The sequence below is a fragment of the Abramis brama genome, assembly GCF_963993115.1.
Source record: "Abramis brama genome assembly, chromosome: 12".
NCBI lineage: Eukaryota > Metazoa > Chordata > Actinopteri > Cypriniformes > Leuciscidae > Abramis > Abramis brama.
This window is the reverse complement of record NC_139974.1, coordinates 32,999,933-33,019,817: the sequence shown is the minus strand read 5'-3', so window position 1 is coordinate 33,019,817 and position 19,885 is coordinate 32,999,933. Positions and strand designations below refer to the sequence as shown.

At 37.2% G+C, this 19,885-nt stretch overlaps 2 protein-coding genes across 3 annotated transcripts in view; one reads left to right on the top strand and one right to left on the bottom strand.

Annotated features, from left to right (window-relative positions):
• The window catches only part of ctnnal1 (catenin (cadherin-associated protein), alpha-like 1), a 64,436-nt gene extending 47,168 nt beyond the window's left edge, over positions 1–17,268 (top strand). The window contains exons 6-19 of one of the 2 annotated variants that reach the window (XM_084131282.1): positions 478–648; positions 1,430–1,630; positions 4,228–4,314; positions 5,560–5,718; positions 5,863–5,955; positions 7,388–7,538; positions 8,392–8,429; positions 8,520–8,570; positions 9,130–9,284; positions 9,523–9,571; positions 11,841–11,897; positions 12,698–12,817; positions 13,476–13,559; positions 15,230–17,268. In XM_084131282.1, coding sequence (XP_083987408.1) covers positions 478–648; positions 1,430–1,630; positions 4,228–4,314; positions 5,560–5,718; positions 5,863–5,955; positions 7,388–7,538; positions 8,392–8,429; positions 8,520–8,570; positions 9,130–9,284; positions 9,523–9,571; positions 11,841–11,897; positions 12,698–12,817; positions 13,476–13,559; positions 15,230–15,394 — 1,581 coding nt within the window. In that variant the 3' untranslated portion in view covers positions 15,395–17,268. Of the gene's footprint in view, positions 1–477; positions 649–1,429; positions 1,631–4,224; positions 4,315–5,559; positions 5,719–5,862; positions 5,956–7,387; positions 7,539–8,391; positions 8,430–8,519; positions 8,571–9,129; positions 9,285–9,522; positions 9,572–11,840; positions 11,898–12,697; positions 12,818–13,475; positions 13,560–15,229 lie in introns of both variants that reach the window. The other variant, XM_084131281.1, reaches the window with a different exon arrangement.
• A 664-nt stretch (positions 17,269–17,932) lies between these two features.
• abitram (actin binding transcription modulator) lies at positions 17,933–19,865 on the bottom strand. Its single transcript, XM_084131283.1, has 6 exons — positions 19,677–19,865; positions 19,469–19,520; positions 18,934–19,063; positions 18,758–18,834; positions 18,601–18,670; positions 17,933–18,476 (listed from the first exon to the last, which is right to left on the bottom strand). Exons 1-6 carry the CDS (start codon positions 19,741–19,743, stop codon positions 18,342–18,344), a joined length of 531 nt encoding a protein of 176 aa, XP_083987409.1. The 5' UTR covers positions 19,744–19,865; the 3' UTR covers positions 17,933–18,341.
• Between the last annotated feature and the right edge of the window lie 20 nt (positions 19,866–19,885).

Here is a 19,885-nt window from a genome sequence, read left to right as displayed (position 1 = left end):
TTTATATAAAAGTTTTAATTTTGCATGAAAGTAAGAAAAGTTGTATGCAATTATTATTGAATGAGAGCCATACCTGACTTGAACTCGAATATTTAAGCAGATTCATGTGGGAGTTCAAGATCAAGCAGTTGGCTCTATTAGGTCCGCTAAGAGAAAGAAGTTGAAGTAGTTATTATGTGAAAAGTGTTCATTCTGTCAGGAAATAAGGCCTTGATTTCAGCAACCCACTCGAATGTTTTGAAGCACTGCATAAATGACATAAATACGACAAGGCCAAAACATTTTTGATGGTTAATTGCTTATGAAAAAGCATAATAAAAAGTTTCTATTCTAAGTCATTAAGCTTATTTGTACCTCAATATCTCTTTCCTTATTCTGAAAAATGAAGTGAAGTGTAAAAACACCCTGTTAACGTCAAATTTGCTCTGTTGTCCGTCTGCATTTTGAAGATAATTTTTGTCCCTCTCTGCCTCTTAGACTTGTCTGAGACATCCAGACTGCGAGTCGGCACGGATCAACAAAGAAGCAGTCTTCCAGCGTATGCGTCTGGCCCTGGAGCAAGTCATTGAGATTGTGACTGACACGAGGAGCGGAGGGGAGGCCAAAGCACTTCCTGTCAGCATCTACGCTGGGATTAAAGACTTTAAGGTGCAGGTGTAGGCCACGGGCTCTTAGATGAATGTGTCACTGGATGAAGTTTCTCTTTTAATGTCAGACTTCTTTTAAAAGTATTGCTTGTTGTCCAATCAGTCAAACAATACACATATACCTTAACTTTTTAAAAGTTTTTTTTTTTATGTGAAGAAATTAATAATTTCATGAGCAGCAAATCTGCACATTATATTGATTTCTTAAGGATCATGTGACGCTGAAGACTGAAGTAATGGCTGCTGAAAATTTAGCTTTGCCATCACAATAAATTACATTTTGAAATATATTACAATAGAAAATAGTCACTTTATTAATCCCCGAAGGGAAATTAAGGTGTTACATCAGCACAAACCAATAAAATAAAACAAATTAAAATATCTACAAACAAAGCAAATATAAATGTTTAGCATACAACAATGCCATGTAAACTGCTATTCATATTACTAAGCAATACCTAAAATTATAGTATGTTTAAATATAAAATATAAGAATAAACTGTACCTAATGTGCATTTCAATTCAATGTGTGGTTGTACATCCTAATTGCTGCGGGTATAAAGAACCTGTAGTAAGATTATTTTCTACATCAAGGAGGATTCATTCTGTGCTCTGACCAAGCAGAAGAAATTTTGACTGATTCTGATGTTATGGATTGGTTGAAACAATTAAATATCGTATATAAGATAAAGATGCAGACATTGAACAGTAACTGATATGTCATGCACCACTAATCTTAATATATCACCAGATGTTTGTGTGTATGTATGTATGCGTTTCAGGTTAAAGTGGAGGGTCTGAGAGACTCTATGTACTGTGTGTCCTGTGAGGCAATGGCGGCTCAGCTGGAGGCTCTGGTAGAGAAAACCGAAGACTTTACAGACTCTGCCTACACCAGCCACGAGCAGAGAGAGACAATCATACAACTCTGCCAGATCACACGTCAGGAGACCAAACAGCTCATCAACACATGGAGACATGCGGTAAGACACACACACGCATTAGGGATTGCACCGACTAGTTATTCACCGCATGACTTGCGTCTCACTTGATGGTGACAGCAGGGGGGAAAACTTCACAAACTGCATCCCAGATATATTAAAGCAAAGTTTTATCTTGGCTTGTATATCTGCCATTCACGTCTTTGTTGTGCAGTGTGTGAAGGATGTTCTGCATGTCTCCCCTCCTGTGGAGTAACTGTCCCTGAACCTCATACACTGGGAAAAACAAGCCCTGCAGTGCAGATCTATAGGTTTTCATTCATTCCTGCTTCCTGCCTTTGGTTTCTTGAATAAGCTATTCATTTGCTTGCATTGTGCCATGTTCTCCTTCACTGTGCAGCACACAGACATGTTTAATTGATACTTACATGATTTTAAGGTCTGTATGTAATAACGTGTTCTTTAAGATCAAATATGGACTTTGTGTATAGGTAGAGTTGACTCTAAATCTTATGTCTTTCAAATATAAAAGAAATTATAATAATTAAAAGAAAGAAAAAGTGCAAAAAACACACACTGTAATGGTTTAATAGCAGCATTAATATGAAGGTTGGTATTTACTAACATGGTATTCATTGCTATACACTGAATGGCTTGTGAAAGAAAAACTCTGTTCTTTTTCTTTCACTTTACATAAACATGAAAATGTCAACATCTTCACAATTCTTTTTCAAAAGGGAAAGTTGAAGTGTTAACTTTTCGTAATTCTTATGCATTTGTGCAAAGCAACTTCCCGTGACATTACTAGTAACATGACCTCACCAGAACACATGGCAAATGTTAAATAGTAGCCCAAAATGTATAAAATTAAGTCATGGAAAACCTGGATATTAGGGAATTTAAAATGATTATTTTCCAGGCCTAGAAAAGTCATGGAAATAAATAAAATCATTAAAGTGAAGAAAAAGACCTTGAAATTCTAGTAGTATAATTTTTTTCTAGTCATGCTCAAAACTATTTTTTATGCTAGAAATTTCTCTTGGTATAGCAAAACTTGCTCATTGGCTAATTTTTGAGCCTTTTAAAGTGATGGTTCACCCCAAAGTTGTTTTTTACTCACCCTCATGCCATCTCCAAAGTATATGACTTGCTTTTTTCAGATAAACACAAACAAATTTTTTTAGGAAAACAATCCATTTTGTGAGTCCATAAAATGCCATTGAATGGGTGCCACTGGGTTGACTCTTGAAAAACCACACAAAATGATCGTGACGGTAATTAATTTGACCCCAGTGGATGAATCAGTGTCTTCTGAAGTGAATTAAGGGATATAGAATACAGTCATGCAGAATAAAGCATTAATATGTTCTTTAAAAGTACTAATAAACAGCCAATATGCTAGTAATATGCATACTGATAAACAACTAGTTAATAGTTAATGTGTTCTCTAATGTAAAGTGTTACCATTTTTTATTTTTTAAACATTTATTCGTTTTATTTCTATACATTTGCTTATTTTCTTATTTAGTTTTTTCCAATGAAACCGTTTCCTAGTTTTCATTAGTCTCAGGCTATTCACTTGAGGCAAAAAATGCCAAGAATCGCCCACTTAGACAGGAAGAGACTGTCTGACCAACATCAAAAGTGACAATTTGTTTTGTTTTACTTGCTATTTAGGGGGAGGGTTTATCTCAAATGGGTTATATCAAAATAATAGATAATAATAGTGTGGAAATTTGAAAGCGTCCTTTAAAATTATAGACGCTGATCATAATTACTGTTTTCCAAAATGTAAAATATACAGTTTTCCCCCACAAACAACTCAGAACACAAAGTGAAACATGCACTTTTGCTTATGGATGACTGGTTCACTAGTTTTCAGACAAAACTCTGATGCCAATCTTGCAAACTTCAAATCCAGTGATTTGTTCTTCCTCAAAAGAAAATGGATTAAAACAAAAACCTGTGTACAATTCTGTAAGTTGCAGAAAACAAGCCAATCAGATTGGAACTGTTCATTTAAACAAACCCTTGACAATTTTGAGTGCACCTGTCAATAAACAGACCATGGGCATGCGTTTTCATCACTCAAGCACTGCAATTTATTTACTCTTTCTGTCTTCCTAAACAGTCCTTGAGCGTTTACGACGGGGTATGTCTTTGCTGTGATCAGCCAAAACTTATTTAGAGACAGTGTTGTTTTTACATCATAATATTAGGGTTGTTCCCCACTTTACCTGTCCAACATTTCAATGACAGAAACATTAGGTGCGTGTTCACTGAAGTGCAATGACTGTTGCAGTCCCAGTGTGATGTCTCCGAGTAAAGCACGAAGATGAGAGCGCTTCAAACATTCACATGGCTTGTGTGCCGTGTTTGTGTTGACATCCCACCGTAATCCCGTCTGAAAGCAATCCCACCCACCTGTCTGTCTGTCCTCTGAAGAGAAAACCGCAGATAAAGACTGTCATGTCCGTCTTTCAGGCTGCTTGAGCCACACTGACACTTGTGTTGAAACTTGACAGGCTCTTCAGCATGGCTGCTGCCTTGTGCATGTTCGGTTGGTTGAAAATCATTCTGTTTGCAGTGTGTTAAATTCTCATTCTATCTTTGTTTCTGTTTCTCTTTCCTTCCAGCAGCAATTGCTTAAAGCCAAAGAGGCCACAGACGAGATGGAGCTCTCTATTTTGAAGACTTGTCAGAGTGTCAGTGATCTCAGGCGAGAGGTGAGATTCTTGTGACAAGCTATGCGCAGGGATTGAATCCCATGAGCCAAAGCATCTAAAACAATCTTTCTTCAAAGGCGTCCATCGCAGTGTTTCCTGTAGCGCCTCTGCTGAATTTACAGTGCCATGACAACTCATATTTGCTCAAGTTGTACATTTGTATTTGATCTGAATGTCATGAGTTGAACATCTGTGGAAATGTTTATGAGATAAGTACTGTGTTTAGTGTATTATTATAACCTGTATATAGGACATAACATGACCCTATGTAATTAGTATATTGGTCTGGGAGAGAGACAAAAATAAATAAATAAATTTAATAATCAACCCTCTACAATGCGAGTAAATCACTCGCATATGCGACCAAATTTCACACTAGACGACTAAGACGACAAAATTCTTTAACTAGCCAAAGGCTAGGAAATTGTACGATTTTTATTCGCCTGTGCAATAAATAAGTTTAGTGCAGATATAATTTCATTGCCTGCTGAGCTTTACGCAACTTTGCTTTGCTGAGAGCGTCATCTGTCACTTTCTCACACACGAGCTTTCAACGTGAGAGAAAGAGTGGCGTACACTTGAACTCTACGCAGAATTGACGCACTGAATCTAAATGCAGGGCTCGACAAAAAAGACTGCCCGATAGCCAATAGTTGACGGAACTGTCACTATCCCAATCAGGCCAGTGCTGCATTGTCATGAATGTTTATCATTTGCAAGTGTTTTTAAGCATTCAAGTGCAAGAAAACATGAAAGAGAGCTCAATTCGGTACTCGCTGTGTGAGAAGTTTCCGGAACGCACGTATACTGAATTGATTTCTCTTTCACGTCTTCTTGCACTTGAACGGACAATTTCACACCATATTGTCAACATGTCTGCATTGGCGTGTATTCATAGTAAATATAGACACGCATGGGCGAGTGACGCAAGTACACAATTTCCCATGAAAAGCATCCTGCTTGGCCTAAAATATAAACACGTATAATAGGCTTACCATAGCGAATCAGGGTAAGACAAAAACATGTTTTGGAAGAAGGATTGATGGTGTATTGTATTGTTCGTTTTGAATTATTATTGAATCAGCACAGTTGCTGCCTGGTTGTTCATATAACAATAGTGTTTAAAAAAAACATTTAGTTTTGTTGCTAAAAACAATATTGTCTTGTTTAGCATGTAATTAATACCAGTACTTGGGGGAATTCACTGGTCAGCTCACATTATTGCACATTTTCCCCTTTGTTTAGCTTCATAAGGTAGCAGTGGGGAGGGCCACTGAACTGCTGAAGCTGCATTCAGATCATCTGGTGCTGCAGGCCCTGAAGGCCTCGGGTGGGGATGGAAACCTGGAGGCTGTGGCTGACTATGCCGGCACACTCACCGAACACAAAGAGCAGCTGGTGGAGGTGAGCTGCACTATTTAACATGATTACATTATGAAGCAATTCACTTTTAAAACATTTCTGAGGACACAAATGTAATTGCAGGGCCGATTTTTACATTTCACTATAGGTTCAACTTTAATGTGGTGCCATTTATTCTGATTTCAGACTTGTCGTTTGCTCTGCCACATTTCGGGGACCGAGCCGTTGGAGATCACCTGCATTCACGCTGAGGAAACTTTCCGTGTCATTGGTCCGCAGGTAAACAAAAGAGAGGTTGTCTGCTATAAGAGTAGGAATCTGGCATCTCAGCTTGATATGTTATTTGGCAAGGCTTTCAGAGACTTTCACTATATAGATTTTGTTAATAAAAACACTGAATATTGTTATTTGCCTTTTTTTGTTATTCATGCTTATTTTTCAAAAATCAACAATGCTTATTTGTCACATTTTGTGCTCTGTTGTTGACTTTACGGCTCCGATTACAGAAAAACAGCCGAGGCAAACACACTTAGACACGCAGGCAAGAAAATAACTAAAATTGCTAAAATAGCATGAAAATTGCAATTAAAATGCATCTTCAGCGCACAGAGCTGGATGGAAATCATCTTTGCTGTTCAAGTTTCCCTTTTCAATACAAACATTAAAAAAGATTCCAATACAAACATTCCTTGAAAAGGAAAAGGTTAGATTGGGCCAATATGCAGAATGTAATATTTAACCGAGTATATTTGCAGTGCATTTTATCAGCACTCTTCATTAGCATATCTGATTGCATGCAGGAATGAGTGTTCTGAGAGAGGGCGACCTCACTCACCAGCCAATAATGATGAGGCCTAAAGATCAGGCAGCCAATAAGAGCACAGCAGGAGAGCAGCAGCTTCAGGGGTGCATGATGATGAGTTGCTTTATCAGTTATTCCAAAAGCCACAGGTAATTACCAGCTGAATCCACACCCTCAGCGGAGACCAGCTCTGCTTTGCTGTGTGTGTGTTTTTTGAAACGTCCTCCCAGTAAGCTGTAAATCATAATTATGCAGTTGCCGACGGAGTTAGATGCTGCATTTATGCTGTGGGACACTGGAGAGAAACCAACAATGAATATTGATATTCAGATGTTGCACAGGAGTCAAATTATGCAGTCACATAAAAATTACACTTCAGTTCAAAAGTTAAAATGTTTTTGAAAGAAGTCTCTTCTGCTCACCAAGGCTGCACTCATTTGATCAAATAAAGTGAAAACAGTAATATTATAAAATATGACTACAATTTAAAGTATCTGCTTTCTATTTTAATATATTTTAAAATTACATTTATTCCTGTGATGGAATAAATACATTTTCAGCAGCCATTACTCCAGTCTTCAGTCACATGATTCAGAAAAGCATTCTAATATGCTGATTTGATGCTTAAGAACCATTTATTATTATCAACGTTGAAAACAGGTTTTTTTAATGATAATTTTTTTCAGGATTTTGGAATAGGAACAGCATTTATTTGAAACAGAAATATTTTGTAACATTTGTCTTTTGTTACTTTTGATCAAATGAATCTGTCCTTGCAGAATAAAGGTAATAATTTCTTAAAAAAAAATCTTACTGACCCTAACATTTTTTAATGGTCATATATTTAAAATTGGTGAAAAAGATCTTTAAAATGGTGCGCTAAAATTTCCTCCCAATTTCTCCTCTCAGATCATCTCAGCGGCACAGACCCTTGCTCTGCACCCCACAAGCAAGATAGCCAAAGAAAACCTGGATGTGTTTTGCGAGGCCTGGGAGTCCCAGCTGTGTGACATGGCCATCCTACTGAAGGAGATCAGTGATGTGTTTGAGGGCCGCAGAGGTACGTCAATCAAGCTGTTCAGGCTTATAGGTCTACAAACTCGAACAGGTCCTTCTTGCAGCTTCTTCCAACCCAAGATATGATGCGCCCGTATGTCTTTTATGTTATCTGCATTTACCGCACTACCACAGTACATACTACAGTATTGTAATCTGGCTTCAAAGGGTGCTTTGATTCCATTTAGTAGAAGTTATTTTCAGGAGCACGAAATGCATTTGCTCATGCCTATGGGCAGGGCAGCGATAACAGTTTTTAAAGGTCTTTTTCCTCATGGCCAGATTGCTATCTTTTCCATCCGCTAAAGATGTGCGGCTTTGACATTTACACTGCATCCACATCCCTCACATGAGATAATTGAATAGAGGCTGGATAAACCTCTGTAGGCAAGGTTATGGGCGCACTGCAGCGGTCCCACCGAGATTACAGGTCTGTGAAAGTCCTTTCGCCCATCTGTATTTGGACATACCGCTCAAGGATGTGTTTTGAGCGATGTCGACTCTTCCCGAATGAAACTCTGGTTTCTCATGGCAGCGCATAAAAGGCTTTATGTAGGAACAATATTTGTCAGAGTTTGAAGGAAGGCATCAGTAACATGACAGAAATCCGGTGCCTGGGGAGATGTTTTGTTCCAGATGAGAGATTCCCAGTCATCATCAGTGCCAACCAAGATATTTCCCAAAACAAACTGTCACCCCCCAAGATCATGCCTTTGTATCTGTTAATCCACATCATAATACACAGCCATTTTTAGGCTAGACGTACATTTGAATCATGTTTTATAGGGTTCTGTTGGCATATTTTAATGTTATGGATATTTTTGGCCTTAATACATAAAATGTCTTCCTCATTTTAGGTGATAAGAAAACATATCTGTCTCTTCCGAGACCAGGGGTGAGTCTCACAAGCAATTATGATTTTATTACAAATTTATCTTTCCATATCATTTCCTTCGTTATGTTTACTGATTAATCTGTTCTGTAGAAACACTCTGCTAACCTGAAGACAGTCAAGGCTGCCAAACTTGATGCTGAGGTACAATTTCTCATAATAAAATGACCAGAAGTTGGCCATATGTGACCAGAAGTTGGATTAATGTTAATTAACTGGGTTGAAAATTTTTCTGTCATGCTCTATTCTTGATTCTCTTCTTTTTGTCCTGCAAATTATATAGTTGTTTGCCATTCCATTTACATATGTAGATGATAATATTTGCATTTTCAGTCCATGACCCCCAAAACCTGTGTCTATAATGACCTGGACTTGACATAACATAAGCTATAATGGAAGTTAATTAAGATTTAAAGAACTAAAATTGACAATTGATAAGTATAAGTGTGATAAAACAGAATTATTTAGTTTTATTTATGAATTTTGTCACTAAATTATTTCATTTAAAAGTCAAAACTACAAATCATTGCATCTTTTAGTCTTACAAGATGATATGCAGTGTTATTTTAGTATATTATATATTTTTATATTTATATTATTTAGATACTATTATAGTACTTAATATATTGAATTTGCTTTAATATTTGTATTTTCGGTCTCATTATAATTGTGATTAAAGTTTTACTACTTTTGATCTATTCAGGAGCAAACCACTATTGCTAAGCTGGGGCTGGAACTGTGTCTCCTCACCTCAGATGTGGACTCAGAGGTGGAGCGCTGGGACGAGCAGGACCATGAGATTGTTCGACTGGGTCAGATCATATCCAGCATGGCGTATTCCATGTACCTCTTCACCAGGTAACTCCCTTTTCATAAACTTTATAGTCAGATTATCAGATTTGTTCGAGTAGTGCTATATTACACAGGAAATTAAGCACAGCGTGCTGGAAAGTTTAAGCTTTCTGAAAAATGTCTGTTCAGAAAAACAAAACCATGTTGTTGTTAATCTGCACACTCTGTCAACCTACACAATCAGTTTTATGGATCTTTGAGGATGTTTTATTAACTCTCTGCTGTTTTTACATTTGTGATTTAGGGGGGAAGGCCTGCTAAAGACAACTTTGGATCTATTCCACCAAGCTGAGGTAAGCCAGCATTCGTAGGTTTTTTAATTGAATCTGTTCGAGGTGTCATTAGGAGCGATGAGTCCCCTGGAAAAGATGGATCAATATATTATTAGAAGGGCCAGCTGTCATTTGTCTGTGAGATACTGTGATCCAGAGCAGGTTGTGTGCTGTAAATGGGGAGGAAATGCTGATTAGGCAGTGTGTCTTTCTATTAGTAGAGGGTACGCTGACCTCCACCCAAACACACCACCTTCCTCTTACCCTCTTATCTGACAGAGCAAGCCTGCTCAACATCACAGTAGAACAGCACTGCAAAGTTCTCTTAAAGTGCCCCATTATGCTTTTCTGGATATTACCTTTCATTTAGTGTGTAATATAGCTGTTTGTGAATGTAAAAGGTCTGCAAAGTTTCAAACATCTAAGTGCACGTTGATTAGAGTCATTACCTCCCCAAATAAAGAATCCATTCTTAACTGCAAAAAATGAGTCGTCAATAATTCCAGTCTTACTTCCCGTATGAACCTATGTAGGTTTGTAACAAATCTTCATTATGGCAGCCTATGGTCTTCATTGGCTGCCCGTGAACAACATCTACTTTGACCCGCCCTCAAACACAATAGTTGTAGCTGAGGCCTGGAAGAGTTTGGTTCGTGTTGTCGACATTTTGGGAAAGACGCTGTTTTCTGCGCTGCGAAAGCAAATCCACTTTGCAATGAAACGTCCGTAGCTACAATTCAGATATGGAAATGGGAATTTGGTTTCTGACATGCACTGAAAGCATCTGACCAATCACGACTGGGCCGTCTGACCAATCAGAGCAGAGTAGGCTCTCGGAAAGGAGGGGTTTAGAGAGACTGAATCCTTGTTTTCAGACACTAAGAATAGAGCTGATGCTATAATGTATAATTTGAGAAAATTAAAGTAAATTAAAGCACAATCTTTTGACCTTGGATGCATGTAAATCTATTGTAGGAGTTTGTCCAAAACTAAATTTGGAAGCTTTAAAACAGCATAAAAGGGGCACTAATACGTACCTCTTTTAATGGCCTTTTCTGACTGAATTCACTTTTGCAATTGCCATAATTATGGGTTTCCTACTAGTAAACAGATCACGTCAAACTCACAATTACAACTTGGAAACTCATAATTTAAAGTAACAAAGTCTCAAACTTATGTTTGTTCTGTCAAAACAGCGGCAACCATACATTAAAACGTCTACTACGTACCTCTATACATATATGCCATTTTGCATGACAGTTACCTGATTCGATTTGTTCTTTACAACTGTGCAAGAGCAAAAAGAGGTGATTTAATATAGCGATTAAGTATTTTGCTGTGGTAATTATGGTATTTTTCCGATATGGATCAATTTTGATGTTATGAGCATTGCTATAGTAACGACCAGTTTCTGAAGATCCGACCCGCTCCGAAAATAATCTCTGGTAATTAATGACACAGCATGACACTAACCTTTGTATTTGACTCCTGAATGCTGCTTTTGTCATTTTGACATTTTCACTGAGATGTCAGTCTTCAATTTCAGTGCGGTAAATAATTTTTCATTTAGGTTTTGCTGGCTAAAGCAGCAGTGATATTGGAGATTATACTGATGAAATAGATTAAATAGTAACAAAGGCTTTGGTGCACTCATTACTATGAATGGGAGAACGTGCAACATGAAATATGGCGAAATAAGTCTTGTGTACTAAATAAAACAGCCAATTGGCAATTGGTCATCGTGTCACTGCTGTTTGAAGCTCTGGAAAACAGTCAGTGTCCTGAGAAACAGTCAGTGCATGAGACATGTGCTTAGAACTGCACATGCGCATTGACTGGACCAACCTAAATATACGTTTTTTTTTTTTTTTTTTTTTTAGCATAAGAAACAACATTTACGGGATGGTTCATGTCAGATTTTGTTGCTAATTTGAAATATTTTATTTAAATGCGAGTGAGACGAGTAGCTTTGTGAGATTGCAGGATTTCCCCATTTAAGTCTGGTCTTGGATGCCCTCATTAGCTGCCCGGAGGCATTGCAAATATGACCACGGAGTGAACTGGCTTTCATTGAAAGTAACTTTGATAGTATTCAGTTGGTCATGTGATCTCAACAGGCCACTGAAATGACCTGAGTCTTTATCTTGTGCCAGTGTACAGTGTAAATCTTGATGCACCTTTAACTGATTTGTGTGATTTTAATCACTTTATTTCATAATCCTGTTAATCCAAATTGTGCAAATTTTACTCTGGTACAATCAGGTCTTACATTATGGATTGTTTTTTTTAGGTGTTGTCAGACCAAGGTCTCCAGCTGTGCCCAATCCTCCACTCTCTCTCCACACAGGTAACACAGCCGGCATGCACACCAGTCCTTTATGTACCAGTTTAATTAGATGCCTGTAAATAAAGGGCTGTAATGACTGCCATCCATCTCATCGGGACCACAGAGACATTGCTATCAGTGTTAGTTAACCCCTGCTCGGCTGGGGCGGACAGGGGCCACACATCCATAATCACAGAGCCTGATGCCTGTGGTACACCGCATGGTTTGATTAATAATTGCAAACATGCCTGACCCACAATGCATTTCCCCAGCTGCTAGCTGAGTACAGCTAATACAAATTGCTTACGTCCACTTATTTATCCATCAGTTCAAATCCAGCAATTTTGGCAAACCTAATGCAGTTTTGGGTGCAAGTCTCAATTAGGGCAATTAGATTGTTAAATTTGTCCTTGCCTCAGGAAGTCCTGAAAAGGTCATAGAAAGAAGGAAAACAATGCTATATGCATAGAATACAATACACCACAATGTAAAAAAAAGTAGTATAAAATATAAATATATATAGCTCAGTTTCAAAAGTTATTTTATTATATATGTATTATGTAAAATAAGTATATATAATATATACAAATAAAGTAATACAATTTGCATAATTTCACATATATATATATTTAATTGTCCTATTCAGCCTGTCATGTTAATACTTTTGCATATTTACAGGGCATAATAAAAAAGTTGATGTCTAATGTAAAAAAATGAGTCTCCAAGCAAAACAGCCACTGCGTTAGAATTTGTTTCGACTTCTCATCTCTCATGTGACAGTACTTTAAATGTTATGGCAATATATTGTGTCTGTGTTATAGCTGCTGGATGAAGACCGAATGCTTATTATATCTGAGACAGAGAAGCTGTCAACCGCATGTCAACAGCTTCAGGTCTGTGCCAAGACTCCGGTTCAGGGGAAGAGCGCCATCTTTCAGAAGGTAATGCAATATAACCGCAGGCCTGTGCTTGTGAATCAGTGAATGAATGGAGCAGATGAGACATAAATAGGGATTTTGTTTGTTTGACTTGACAATTTAATCCAGTAATTCGCTTTAATTTTTAAATTAGAATTGGATGACTCAAATTAGATAGATTAATCTTAATATAGGCATTTAAAGAGAATGATACAGACACAGGTCACTGCCACGTGTGATTAGATAATAAATCTGTTTCTCTTGCAAAGACCCTGACCTTACTCTATCATGACTCCATTTAACCCGATAAAATGGCATGCTGTCTAGGGTCATCCTTCTGTTTTGATAAAGCAAAGGTCACAGCCAAAGGCGGGTTTAAATAGGTTTATAGAAGCTATGTTTGTGTCGTGCTGTGAAAACCAAGAAAACGATCTCCGGAAAACATGCTCAATCAGAATCTCCCAGCATGTCTCGCCCTTGCATGGTTTCCAAGTATTTTATTTAGAAAAACAATTGGTTGTGAACCAAGTCTGTTCCACAAATCACCTGTCAGATATGTATAGATTTTTGTCGCAGCAAAATAATAACTTGACTGAAATGTGAGCCCAAACAAGCAGCCATGTTGTACTTATTTTGGGTAGTTTGGTCAGCTAATGATGCATCTGTTTCTCGTCTTGTTCAGGTCGATTCATCCATACAGAATACCAAAGGCATCTTGACTGTGGTGGTTTACTTGCTGCCGATCTGTAATAAGCTCATCAGAAAGGTTGGTACATGAAGATATGGGATTAAATATTTTTAAAATGTATTGGTATCGGTATATATTATATTTAATTATGTTTGCTCATTTATATATTTTTTTATATTTATATTACCTTCATGTCATCTAATACAGACTTATAGTTAAGCTTTAAAATTAAATAAATATTCAGAAAATATATATTTTTAAATGTATATTTACGAAAACGGCTTTTAAAACAAGAAAAAAAAGTAGGGCAGGACTTGATTTTGTCCATTGGGAATTAATTTGACCATTAATTTGCCCCGCACTCACACCAATGAACACGTCATCAGAGAGGAGATATCACTGCAAGAGATACGAGATTATGATGGCACATGAATAATAAAAAAAACAAAAACAATGATGTGCATGGATAAATAATTTTTCATTAAATACTGCATTATTCCATAAATAATAAGAACTGTTCATTTTGATTTCATGTGTGCCGCGTCACCCTCCGGGTGGTTTCTACCGCGACCACGTAACTCTATCTTGGTCACGAGCCACTTCCTCTATTTATATTACTCAACTCCTGTAAAAGGTGTACCTTTATAGATTCAGGAGGAGTCAGGTAGGCCTATAATATTCTCCCTTTCCGATTATATTATCTCAGGGTCTACTCTGATCACTAACCAAGCACAACCAAGCGTACCTGGGTGGTGTGGGATAGCCTTCCGTGCAGTGCACCACAGCTGGCTCTTCGCCCTCAGAGGACAGCTGTGCCTGCTTATGCACTCCCACGGCCCACACTATTGCGACTGGTTGGCAACCTTGACCGACTTTGTAAAGTCTATCGGGATATCGTTATACAAATCTATCTTTTTCAGACAGTCATCTCATGATACCCCAAATGGATTCTCACTCTACAGCAATGAACAGACTGAGACTATACTATCAGAGTTTGAGGGCAGTCCTCATTCTCATTTTATTATTTCTTGCATAGACAAAAGCTAAATACACCCCTCTCTGCAAGCTGGAAGTTCCATGGGCCAGATACACAATTACATTTTAAGGCTTACCCCATCTCTGTTCAGTGTATGTGTTCTTCTTTAAGAATGTCAGGTGTCTTCTCTTGATGTTGTGGTTTTGTAGCTGGCTTCCGCTCGCTTGTATGCTCTCTCTCTCTCTCTCTCTCCCCAAAAGATCTCTTATTATAATCACTAATGACGCACAAAATCTTATTTCCTGCGTGCCTTTATTGTTATATTACTTGCGTCAATTGCTTTATTTACCTGCTTCAATACTTTTCTGTTTGCGTCAATGGCATTTGCAATACACAAATCAGTTTTCTACCTTTCTAGACAATTTATTTATGTCTTTATATTTGGCAGTCACACACAACAATGTTCTTGTCCCTGAGAACCCAAATTCACCCACACACATTTTGCAACATGCATCACCTTTACAGGATGTGGTAAACCTGTAAGAAAACGTTTGGTGTTTTTGTCACCTTATGAAAACTTCACGCCCCTAGAGATTTTCCAAGATCTGTAATTCTCTGTTTTATATTATATCTTTTCTTAACATTTAGATCTTTATCTAATTGTTTAGAAGAGAAGACTCCATTTCTTTTGACACATGGTGACTTTAAAAAATGTATATGATCAAATCCTAGCATGTTTGTATTTAACTTTACCTTCTACCTTTAATTCCAGTGTCAATCCGAATGCAGTTGCCTGTCTTCTCCTCAGCACTGGAGGGAGAAGCAGCTGAGCACGCCTGTCGGCGAGGAAACTCTGAACGGCAAAAGCTCCAACGGCTTTGGGGTCAAATCCCTGGAGCAGCACATGGCCAATCTAACATTCCTGGAGAGCAAATAGATCTGAAAACCAAAGGCGATCCTGCCTGTTCTCCCATACACAGTGTATGGCAATGCACTCGCTCACAACGTGCCATTCTTTGTGATTCTGCCCATTCGCTTTGTGGTGTACGATAGTGTTAGCGTTACCAGACTCATTCCAGATACCAAAAGATATTGAAGAAAAACCCTTCATTGCATGCGTTGAAGTCATTATGCAACTGTTTCAAATGTAATGGCTGGTAAATAAGCTACGGTTTTAACCGAAACAATATTCAACGGCGTTTCTCGTGATTAGCCAACATTGAGGTGTACATTATAAAAAGTTTTGATGCAAAAAAACTGCACACTGTATTTAACATAACTGCCTCATGTTCAAGTTGATGCCAAATATATCCAGTTTTAATCATCTTCCTACAGTGGTCTTGCCACATGGCAGTCTGCTCAAGGCTGTAAGACTCAACTTCAGTGACTTTGGATATTACTATGAGAAGTTAGCATCTTTGTGTTCTGTTTGAGAGTTTACAGCAAGGGAAGTTACTTTCCAAAGAGGCATTTCTGAAGGATGTTAATGAAAAATACCATTTCCACTTTTAGAGACAGTTCATCCTAAAATGTTTTTTTGTCACCCTCATGTCGTTCCAAACCTGTACGACTTTTATTCTGTCAAACACAAAACAAGATACACCGCCCGGCCAAAAAAAAAGTCACTGTTTGGATTTAAATAGGCAAATAGCTTTTCATTTCTTAAACAACCATGTAGGAAGACACATCATGGTCATATTCCAGGATGACAATGTCAAGATTCATCAGGCTCAAACTGTGAAAGAATGGTTGGGATGGAGCATGAAGAATCATTTCCTCTAAAATTCATTGAAAGTCTTTGGGATGTGCTGGAGGAAACTTTACAGAGTGCTGGACTCTTGCATTGTCAATACAAGATCTTGACTAAAAATGCATGCACCTCTTGATGGAAATAAATGTTGTGACTTGTGATGTCTGGACTCAGAGGTGCCGATTCATGTGTGAAAATGATTCTTCACACTCCCCCCCCAACCATTCTTTCACAGTTTGAGCCTGATGAATCTTGACATTGTTTTCCTGGAATATGGCCTTTATGCATCTTCCCTGGTAGTTTAAGAAATGAAAAGCTACACACTCCATCAGTTAGGGTTAGAAGAACTGTTGCCAAACATATAACATGCTAGAAACATAATAATCACAATAATGATCCAATCATAGACTCTTAAGCATTTGCCTGTTTAAATCCAAACAGTTTTTTTTTTTTTTTTTTGGCTGGGCAGTGTATTTTGAAGTTCCAAAAAATGTTTTTATCCATATAATGAAAGTCATTGGGTCGTTGTATGGACAAAAACAGTTGAAACGTATTTTAAAAATATCTTCTTTTATGTTCCACATAAGATCATAAAGGTTTGGAATGACATGAGGGTGAGTAAATGAGGACAGTGTTTTCATTTTCGGCTGAACTGTCCCTTTAAGTGTACTTTCTTGTAATAGTATTGACTGCCTTGTAGGTCACTGTGATTTCTATTTTTACTTCAATCCTAACAATGTAAGTCAAGCTTTGGTACATTAACCTAAAAGGTTAGAGTGAAGAAGGTATATAAATCAGTAGTTTAACTTTAGGCTGTCGTGTACTGGAGAGCAACTTTTTAGTGTGGCACAGATTAAAAGGCTCTTCAGAATTGGGTTTCCACTCACACACCAATTGTAGTTGATACTTTGCTAAAATGATCCTCTGATTTATACTGCAGTCAGTCAAACCATAAGCTTTAGAGATGATTGTGCAGCTATGACCTCAAGTTGTATTAGTGTTGGACCATTGAATGATTGTTAAATCAGAAAAAATCTAAATATATGTTATTTTTCTTAAAATATTAATGACTGAGTGATTTATTTATGCACAAAGCATGACATCTGAGGTTTTACACATTTCCTACTAACTTTATACTAAGGTCATCCAATTTATCTATGAAGTACTTATTCTCCTCAATTAACACATTTATAGCACATACTTCAACTTCTCTGTTGGATACATGTTCAGCTATGGACACAATCCTATGCTTAAGGTCTCTTATGCTCAACAAGGCTGCATTTATTTGATAAAATATTTTAAAATATAATTTATTCCTGTGATGGAATAAATTAATTTTCAGTCACCATTACTCCAGTCTTCAGTGTCACATGATCGTTCAAAAATTGCTGTCAAGAAATATTTATTATTAATGTAAGTGTTGAAAACATTTTGTAATATAATAAATGTTTACTGTCGCTTTTGATCAATTTAATGCACCCTTGCTGAATACAAATATTACTTTTAAAATGGTAGTGTACATTTTGCTTGCGATGTACTGTATTGTTATCTGTATAAAGTGCAAAATCTTGTTTGGGAAAATTACAAAATGTTCACATGGCTATTTATTGTTTTGAGAGCACTGACCTTAGTTTGGGTTAATGTGTAAAATTGATTGATTAAAAACAAAACATGCACATAGCATATGAACGGTGCAATAAATGAACATACAAGACAGTATGAGAGCCAGTTCAATGGGAATCTGCCCAGAAGAGAGCTGTTCCTTTATTTAGCATTTGTTCAAAACTACAATGATCTCCAGCAGCTTTATAGCAACCAGAAGGAAAATAATGTCTGTGAGGATATAGACTTGTTCCTCCTCAAATGAAAATAGTTCTTAATGAAACAAACTAAACAGTAACCATGAAAATGGCATTTTTGTGCATCTCATGAATAATGGTCCAACAAAATGCAACCCAGTGAAATCCAAGACTGTTCTGGATCCAGCAGACAGGTCTTATTCCTTCAAGTCGTCATTTTCTCAAGATGTCTTTTTGAATTTAAGTGGCACAAAGCCATGATGCCAGACGTTCTCACCTGCTTGAAGCAATTATTCCTCAAAGGAGACTCAGCAGTTTCAAAGTGCAAGTTGATCTCAGCAAGGCTCTTCTTGTTGGTTTCTTTTCACGATAACCTCCTCGTATTGTTCTCTGGTCAGAAGGCCCTCGGTGATGCTCTTACTCTCTTCAAATTTAGGTAATATAACTGCAATGTATCCTTCTGTGGAAGGCTGTGCCAAAAATAATGAACGCACAAGTCACACATGTGGCCTTAGGTTTGAAAAAAGGATTTTTTTTTCTTTTTCTTTTTTTTTTAAAGATGTACTGTGAGTTTTGATTTATACAGATGCTCACCTTTTCCAATAATAGATCCGGCTTGTTCATAATGGCTTCATTTACTTCTAGGAGACGTCCTCTAATACAGCTGTGAAAATATTGGTTGAATTGAGATCATTTTATGATTATAAAAACTGAATGTGATATATATCCAGTGGCGCTCTTTATAACTGACCTGTATATGGTGTATTCCTGTTCATCTGTACACGTTATTCTACACAGTGGTGCAAACTCTGTCAGGAACTGACCACCCTGCAGAATAAATTGTACATAATATATTATAATGTTCAGGAAAAGAGTAAATTAAGATGTATTAGTAATTAATTACAATTATCATTCAAAGGTACCCACTCGCTTTGACTTTCCAGACACCTTGTTCTTCAGACGGCTGCATCCATCACTGATCTGGTAGTTTATGTTTTTGATTTTTCGTCCATTCTGAAGGATAGGATGAGACTCTGCAAGTGTGATGACGCATATTCTGATGAGAAGAAAATGTGAATTTAGAGATAATGGACACTTATAGCCCTGTGGACTTAAATATAAAGTAGACATGTCATGCATGCATGCTGACATGGTGTCATTTCAATCCATATCTCAGATTATATATTCAGATTGCATGCAACTGTAATTTCTGTAAAAAATAAAATGTATATAAACCATTTCATATAATAAACATGGTTGATTTTTTTTTTTTATAGATTAAGATTGAAAGGCTGGATCTGGGATTTATGTACAGATTTATACCTAAAATGTATTTGTTATGAGTTTTGATATTCACATGACAAAAAGAACCCTGTAAAAGTGTAAGTAGTTGAAGAAACACTAACAAAACTTCACAGTAAAGAGGGAATAAATATAGGCTATATAATATATCTAGGCCTACCTGTTGGAGTGCTGTAGAATGCAGTGATCCTCACATACTTTTCCCTTCAGATCTGCGTCAGTATTTACACCAAACACAGTAATTAATCAACATGTTTAAAAAGCATAGTGTATATATTTAAAGAAAATCACGCTTCAAAATGCTAATCTGAACATGCATTAAGATAATAGTATCAATTGATAATAGACAATAATGATCAGCACATCACCTGTTCTATACCAGCGTGTGAAATATCGCTCGATTACAGATGGGGCTTTCTTTTCACTGTCTTCCATGTCAATATCCACCGCTTAAAACAGCGATTATCTCAAAAAGAAAGAAATAACTTTAGAGAGGTAGAGAGTCTAGTCAGATCCAAACAGAGACGCTTGAAGCCGGACGACAAATTAAGCTACACAAAAAAACCCGTCCGGCGTC